At 37.9% G+C, this 7,956-nt stretch overlaps 1 protein-coding gene across 5 annotated transcripts in view; it reads left to right on the top strand.

The window, feature by feature from the left end:
• Positions 1 to 7,418, top strand: part of LOC119588941 — a 40,751-nt gene extending 33,333 nt beyond the window's left edge. For all 5 annotated transcript variants that reach the window (XM_037937778.1, XM_037937633.1, XM_037937855.1 and 2 more), the window contains 3 exons: positions 2,175 to 2,418; positions 3,067 to 3,351; positions 4,929 to 7,418. In XM_037937778.1, coding sequence (XP_037793706.1) covers positions 2,175 to 2,418; positions 3,067 to 3,351; positions 4,929 to 5,110 — 711 coding nt within the window. In that variant the 3' untranslated portion in view covers positions 5,111 to 7,418. The remainder of the gene's footprint in view (positions 1 to 2,174; positions 2,419 to 3,066; positions 3,352 to 4,928) is intronic.
• Positions 7,419 to 7,956: the final 538 nt, after the last annotated feature.

The raw sequence follows: 7,956 nt of genomic DNA, 5'->3' as shown, positions 1-7,956 counted from the left end.
TGTGGGGAGCATTTTGCAAGTTTTGACAGGCCAACCATGACCACGATGTACAGGACTATGTGCACTTATCCTCAAAGTTTCAAATCTTAACTGCCTATACTTTATTTTTTGTCAGTTTTTTTCCTTATTGACTGTGTTAACACAAGACAAGCTGAGGGCTGGGTAACAGGACTATGCAGTCTTGACAAAATTTAGCCAAGGGCAGAGGTGACAACAATGTGCCATCTTGAAAATTGTGGCCTTGGGGCTGGGGTGATGGAAGATCCTTATTGTGAGATTAAGAGTAAGTGGGCATTTAGGAAGTGGCTATTGCATCATTTTCACTGAGGATAGACTGTATCATCTGTGTCATTGTTGGAAGAGCACTAACTCCAGGTAGAACATTATTTCCATACTCAGGATTGTATTCCTGTCTTTTGTGATCAGTGGCATAGGGTGCATTGTGTAGCAGCATGACTCCACAATCTGAAGCTCAGCATATTTGCCAGGTTGGGTCACATTAGGTTCACAGCCATGTCCTCTCACACTTACCAGCAGGCACTTCTCTCGACTCACTGCAGAGACCTGACTGGCAGACACAGATACCTCTCGGCTCTCTCATTGGACCACAGGCTCCCCTCTTTCCCTGCCTGCTTACACAGCACTTGTGTATTTAAGCGGTAGAATTCAGAAGTGAGATCAGCACTCTGTGATCCTCCAGCAGACAATAACAGCAGCAGCAACACAAGGACTGACCAGTCCTTTGCTGACTGGGGAGCCTCCCAACTCCCCGTTGAACTCTACTTCACCTACAGAACCCATTCATACCAGTGGGAACTCACACCCACTACTATCACTCCCTAAAGAGATATAGACCAGTTCAAGTGGTAGATGCATACCCATCTACTATACAGGTAAGCTGGAGTGAAACTTCATGGCATATCACTCACTTGCTTAGCTCACTCTTAGGAGGTGGAGTATCTGCAGGAGTAAAAACCGCTACCTGAAGCTCAGTGATCAGGTCCACAGCTCTGTCGTCACACTCTCAGGCACTTCTCTCGACTTACTGTAGAGACCTGACTGGCTGACACAGAGACCTCTTGGCTATCTCATTGGATTGCAGGTTCCCCTCATTCCCTGCTCGCTTACACAGTGCTCGTATTAAGCTACAGAATCCGGAACCAAGACAGTACTCTGTGAACCTCCACTCAGGACTGCCCAGTCTTTACCTGACTGGATTTGAACTCGACTCCACGTCCAACACCCATCCACACCAGTGGGAACTCACACCCACACAATCACGCCCTAAAGAGATATAGACAAGGTCAATTAATAGGTGCCATTCATCTGCTACCATTGCAGAAAATTGAATAATATGAAAATATAAAAAAAATACAAATAATGCAGTGTTGCTTATTGTTACTGTTATTACACTTATTACACGTAGTTGTAGACTAACTAAATTGCTGAAAAAGTGATCATTACATAGCACAAATGAGTATTTATGTGGGCTGAGCCTGTAAGCCACACACCTGGGAGAGTTGTCACTCTAGTAAGACTGATGCTAATTATTAGTTATCATTTGCATACTGTCTCATCCCAGACAATTATCAGTCAGATTTTAGACCATCTGACAAAACCTAGTTTTTTTTTTTTCTCTCTTTTCTTTCTTCTTTCCTTTTCTTTTCGTTTCTTTTTTCTTTTCTTGTCTTTTCTTTTTCTTTTCTTTTCTTTTCTTTTCTTTTCTTTCTTTTTCTTTCCTTTCCTTTTCTTTTCTTTTCTTTTTCTTTTCTTTTCTTTTTCTTTTCTTTTCTTTCCTTTCCTTTCCTTTCCTTTCCTTTCCTTTCCTTTCCTTTCCTTTCCTTTCCTTTTCCTTTTCCTTTCCTTTTCCTTTTCCTTTTCCTTTCCTTTCCTTTCCTTTTTGATACTCCATTGTGTAGTGTGTATTTGACATATGGGAGTGAAATGTACATTTTCTTGCATATAAAACCATGCACAATATAAAGGAAATGCCTCCAAGCTGACTGAAATTCCAAATGATTGAAACTCCAGGGCATATGTAAACTGGGTGGCACATATATATATGTGTGTGTGTGCGCGTGCATGCGTGCGCATCCAGTTAGCTTGTTTTTAAATGATTTTCATTTCTTTTCTTTTTCTGGGATTGTAGTAATGGATAATTTTTATTTTTACAGCTTGCCTTAGACTACCCCTGTACAGTGGAGGAAGTGCAGGCGAGTATCAAAACCAGGTTACGAGCAGAGACTGCGCCGGTTGTAGACTACCTGCTCTCCCGCTCTGTAGCTGGTACTACTCACAGGGATCTTATTGATGGCGTGACCAAGCTGTCAAAGGGCACTGTGAAGGCCAAGTTCTTCCATATGTTTCCTAAAAGGGCTGTGCAGCTGTCTAGGTGGTTGGCCCAGTGGATAAGCAGGGGTAAGTTTGTGAGCTAACTTGAGATTATGCTGTTTGTTGGTTTGATATGGTTGGAAATCTGGCTTTTAACCCAGTGGGGCCAGGTATTAGAAAACTCTCAGTGCCATAAATTCTTGTGATTTCTGGCAATGTCCAGACGCTGGGTACGGAAGTCCAATACATGTAACAGAACTTCCCAATCCATGCGCTCTTGCATGTCACCACACATACAGCTGTACTCCACAGACCAAGCAGTTTGTTATGAAATGTGTATACATGACCTACCAGGATGGGGTTAATATATATGTATGTTAATGAATTCCTTTGCAGGTAATTTATAAGGAATTGAAAAAGGAAACATCCTCATGAGATAATAATTCTGTTAAATAATAGAGTATATGCAAAGTTATATATTCAGTATTAGCTGTTAGAACTCTCAGAAGTAGTAACAGGTGCTGAAGTTGATAGATATGATTTTAAGTAATGAGAGAGCATATTTATCAACCTTTCTCACTTTCTTCATATTTCTACTTCTAACACAATAATACATGGTTTATAATTATACCAAGCTGTTTTTTCATCTCACTTTTTTACTTACTTTTAAAGTTAACAGATTTTTAAGTGTTGAACTAATTATTACAGAACTAAAATGCTTTTGACTTTCAACAGGTGGAGTGCCTTTGGCCACGTTAAATTTGCAAGTAGGTGTTGCTCCAGGCCAGACAGTACCCGATGCCTGGCACCATCAAATGATATTTGGCGTTGGTCCTCAGGGTATCTACCTCACCAACCCATTAGAATGTGTCTCTGATTGCCTACTTGGGGACCAGCTTTGCACAGATTCTGTGTTGTTGGTCCGCAGAGCAGATGTTGTAAATAGATGGGGCCAGGGTGATAAGCTCATTAGATTGACCCAACAGCCTGACCCGAGATGGAGAGAGATGAATGTTCTAGGTAAAGTTTATATAAAAAGTTTTCTTTGATATAACATTTGTATACATTGCATCCTGTTATTGTTGGTATTATTATTATTAGTAGTAGTAGTAGTAGTAATTATTATTATTATTATAAGTAGTAGTAATAGTAGTAGTAGTGTACTACTACTACTACTACTACTACAACTACTACTACAACTACTACTACAACTACTACTACAACTACTACTACAACTACTACTACAACTACTACTACTACTACTACTACTACTACTACTACTACTACTACTACTACTACGGTTGATGTTGTCATCATTAACCTCACCATCTTCATCATTGTTGTTGTTATTATTTTGTTGCTGTTAATATTATAATTATTGTTTTGTTATTATTATTATTCTTAATATTAATATTTTTATTATTGGATCTGGCTGATATGACTTGAACATGCCATCATAGAAACATTTGGCTGAGGGCCTTAATGAGAATTTTGCGTGAAGGCCGGAGTGAGGGGAATGACTCGCCACTAGTGCACAAAGCTCTTTGAGGGTGATTAGATTCAGTGCGCACTTAGGAAGGGACTCATGCTCTATATCTATGCTCTATACCTATCAGTAAACAAGTGTGGAATGTACCATCCATGAGCCAAGGCTAGAGAATGCTGCCTTCAGTGAAGACTATTTCCATGCTCCAGATCCTATTCTTGCCCACCCTGAGTGGTGGGGCTTGTTGTATTTCAGAAAATTTAATTTTATGAAGAAACTAAATAATGACAATAACAAAATATTAATTATTATTATTATTGCACTGAATTATGGACTACCTAGAGAGATGATAGTCTGTGCAAGGAAGACAGTCTATTACCATCTGGATACAGTATGTCAATAGACATTGGAAAGTTGCAAAAATGGAACTGAAAAAAAAGGTTAAGAAAGAAAAACAAAAATAGAGAAACATTGCAAAGGGGAGGCAAGGAGTCTTGAAACCACTTGAGTGTAGTGTGGGTTAATCCTACAAGCCACACATCTGTGAGAGTAACCACTCAAGTAAGCCTAATGCCTGGATTTTGGACCATATGCTCAGCAGCAAAGCACCCATAATATTATCATTATCATTATGAACTAAAACAGGGTTAATTGCATTTCAGACATATTTTATGTATCAAAATTGTCATAGGAAGAGAGCTGCTGTAAAACTTTTGAGATATGAATATAAAACTAAGTGTCAGATAAAGAAAACTAAGGGGTTTAAGCAATGGGCACATTGGGAAATGGCTCTATGGGCCCCTTTGAAGAGATTTCATTTTTATTTTAAGTATTATTCCTCTGGATTCCTTTTATCCTACCATATGCAATCTTTTTTGTCAGCAGAAGTGGTGATCACCCTCAAATGTTTTTTGTTCTAGGCTAAAGTAACTGTATTCTTGCCCATTATTTGAAGACAGTCTTGTTAGTTGTTCCAAGCTTCACTAACATATAAAATCTCTTCGAAAGATTTCTCTAAGATAATTAAGAAATTTTGAAAAGATACTACTCATTAAGATCTAACTTACATTGGAAGTATGCTAGTTATTAATCATGTTCTTTCTGTTTGCAGGTCAAGTAGTAGGTGTGTTAAAAGAACAAGCCGCACCTCCTGTGGTTCAAGGTCGCCGGCACTTGACTTCTCATGTTGCCATTCCAGCAGCATACCAGTCTGGGGTCACCATATTTATGCGTTCTGACAACCCTCATATTCACACCCTCACACAAGCAGAAGAGTTGCCATTACTGGAGTAGCAGTGGTTTCTGTATTATGATTATAGCAAAGTTTTGCAAATCCAACAGTCAAGTCTTTGTTTACAGAAAGAATACTTCGGTATTTTTGCTGAAGAGGGTGCATCCCCCTCTTTCCTTTCCTTGTTAATAGTTCTCACACTTCCTTATATGGTACAGAAGAGTGAGCTCTCCTTTGGGCAGTGAGGAGCTTTTGTGATAGCAAATTATTTCTTGTAGATATATCCCCCCTTCACTTTTTATTGGATATAGAAAACACATTTAGAAAAAGACATTCATTGCTTCATTCTCTCTCAATAATCAAATTGTGGAAGTGTATACCAGAAATTTTTAATTATTTTCATGATTGGTACTATTGATATTGTTGCTTGTCTTTCTTCAACTATCATTTGTTTTTATGCATATATTCTTTTTGTTTTTCCTTTTTTGCCATAGACATTTCATACTGTTAGGGAAACTGTTGTCATTTCAATAATGATGTTACATCAAATTGAGATTCATAACATTTGAAGAAACAAATCTGGCTGTTACTGAGAGCTCGAGTCCAGGGGGTTTATGTGATTTGTAAGGAACTTCTTATACTCTGCTTTTTACTCGTGTATCCAGTTTTGGTTAAAAGAAGAAAGCCAGAGTAATATATTTTGTCCCGGCATGTCAGAGGCTTCTGCAGTGTTTCTGATTTATTTATTCATTTGCTTATATCTTATTTTCTTTTCTTTTGCAAGGTTGTAGATGCTTAATATTTTTTCTAATGATTGTGATGGCTTGGGTTGATGCAGATGTCAGACCTGAATTTCATAATTAAATGTTGGAGAAGGACATATTAGTAAAGGAATAACTTGAGTCAGAAATCAAACCGGAGCACTTTCCTAGTTGCTCTTCAAGGATGGCAAGCGACATATTCAGTAGACACACTGTTGTAACTTCAAAAGGAGGAAGGTTTAATATATATATATTACTTTTGTATATTTTGGTCTAATTTTGAATAATTTTCTTATTATGACCATATTCATGTCAATGCTGTTTACTCGTCATTTCTCTCTGTCCAGTTATGGAAACAACTAATATGAACGTGACAGCTAATATTTCTGCTTCATATTTATCATTAATTTTGTTGATTTTAACTGGACAACTAAATAAATTCAGCCTTACAGGGGTGTGAGGCCTTGCGGAGGGTTCTTGGTGTAAATTTTCTGTATCATAACATACCAAGTAAAAAAAGAAAAAAGAAAAAAAAATTGATTCAAGTATTTATTTTATTACTGTAGATAAATGCTGCTCATTATGCATTTTTATTTTTATTTTTTCTTATCTAAAACTAGATCTAAATTTTCCAAGCTTACATCTCCCAAACTAAGTATCATTATTCTGTACTCTTGAGAGAGTATTTTATATCTATTATAATTTTATATTGTAAATATAGTGATGCCAAAATCAAATTTTATGTACAATTATAAGGTATGATTGAGCTTTATTTTTGTTGCCATATCTTTACTCTTTTATGTTTTATGAATGCTGCTTCCATACTTTTGTCTTGTTGATATTTATTATTAAAATATTATATTTGAAACTTCTTGCATAGAGAAAAAAGATAATTTGTTGACCCTATTTCACATATGGTCCCCCAACCCCCACCCTCCCAATGATAGCCATTGATAGGTTTTGTATAATCATGATTTTTTGAAATATATTGCCTGTTAAATGTGTGAGAGTTGTTTCCCATATGACAATGATAATTACAGGCGACAATAACAGCATTTACGCTAATGTGTTTTCACTTTCAATCTTACCAGCTTCTGTGGAGGCTATAAAACACAGGAATTAACCCAGAGGTTCATATTTATAGGATAAAACACTCTTACTGGAGATCAAAACCACTTTGAAAATATGTGTGTAACTTGTATACATGATACATTACAAACTTAATCCTCCTTTTAAGAGCATTTGCTGCTGTTCCAGTGGGATGTAGCAGAAATCCATCCCTGTACCTTTTTAATGCATATAATGAAGAGCTCAAGCATATTATTCCCAGTTCAAGTTAATAAGGACTTCATGATCTTGACTTGTACACACACTACAGTATGGAAGTTATAGCTTTATTTCTGTTACCTTTCTGGGAACCTTTTTGGGTTAGATGGATGTTCTTTGTTAGAGATGCTATCATCATGCTGCTGTTATGGAGAAGCAGAAGATATATTATCTGATTGAAATTATCAGTCATTATGTGTCATGGAATCTAGATCATCTTAGGCATTACATAATCACCTTGGCCTCATGCTATAAAAATGAATAAATAAATATACAAACATGAGAAATTGTTTTATTTATGCATGGATGTGTGCGACTTCCTATATGATTTTCCTCTCTCTCTCTCATCCTCCCTTCGTTCTCTCTCTCTCTCTCTCTCTCATCCTCCCTTCGTTCTCTCTCTCTCTCTCATCCTCCCTTCGTTCTCTCTCTCTCTCTCTCTCATCCTCCCTTCGTTCTCGCTCTCTCTCTCTCTCATCCTCCCTTCGTTCTCTCTCTCTCTCTCTCATCCTCCCTTCGTTCTCTCTCTCTCTCTCTCATCCTCCCTTCGTTCTCTCTCTCTCTCATCCTCCCTTCGTTCTCTCTCTCTCTCATCCTCCCTTTGTTCTCTCTCTCTCATCCTCCCTTTGTTCTCTCTCTCTCTCTCATCCTCCCTTTGTTCTCTCTCTCTCTCATCCTCCCTTTGTTCTCTCTCTCTCTCTATCCCCCCTTCTTTCTCTCATCCCCCCCTTTTCTCTCTCTCACACTCCACCCACCCACCCCCTATACCCTAAACTTCCCTTTCCCTTTTTCCCCCACCCCTGTCCCTTTCTCCACTATCA

Source organism: Penaeus monodon, chromosome 1 (assembly GCF_015228065.2).
Source record: "Penaeus monodon isolate SGIC_2016 chromosome 1, NSTDA_Pmon_1, whole genome shotgun sequence".
NCBI lineage: Eukaryota > Metazoa > Arthropoda > Malacostraca > Decapoda > Penaeidae > Penaeus > Penaeus monodon.
Note: the sequence above shows the minus strand (reverse complement) of the source record. Positions and strands in the feature narration are given on the sequence as shown.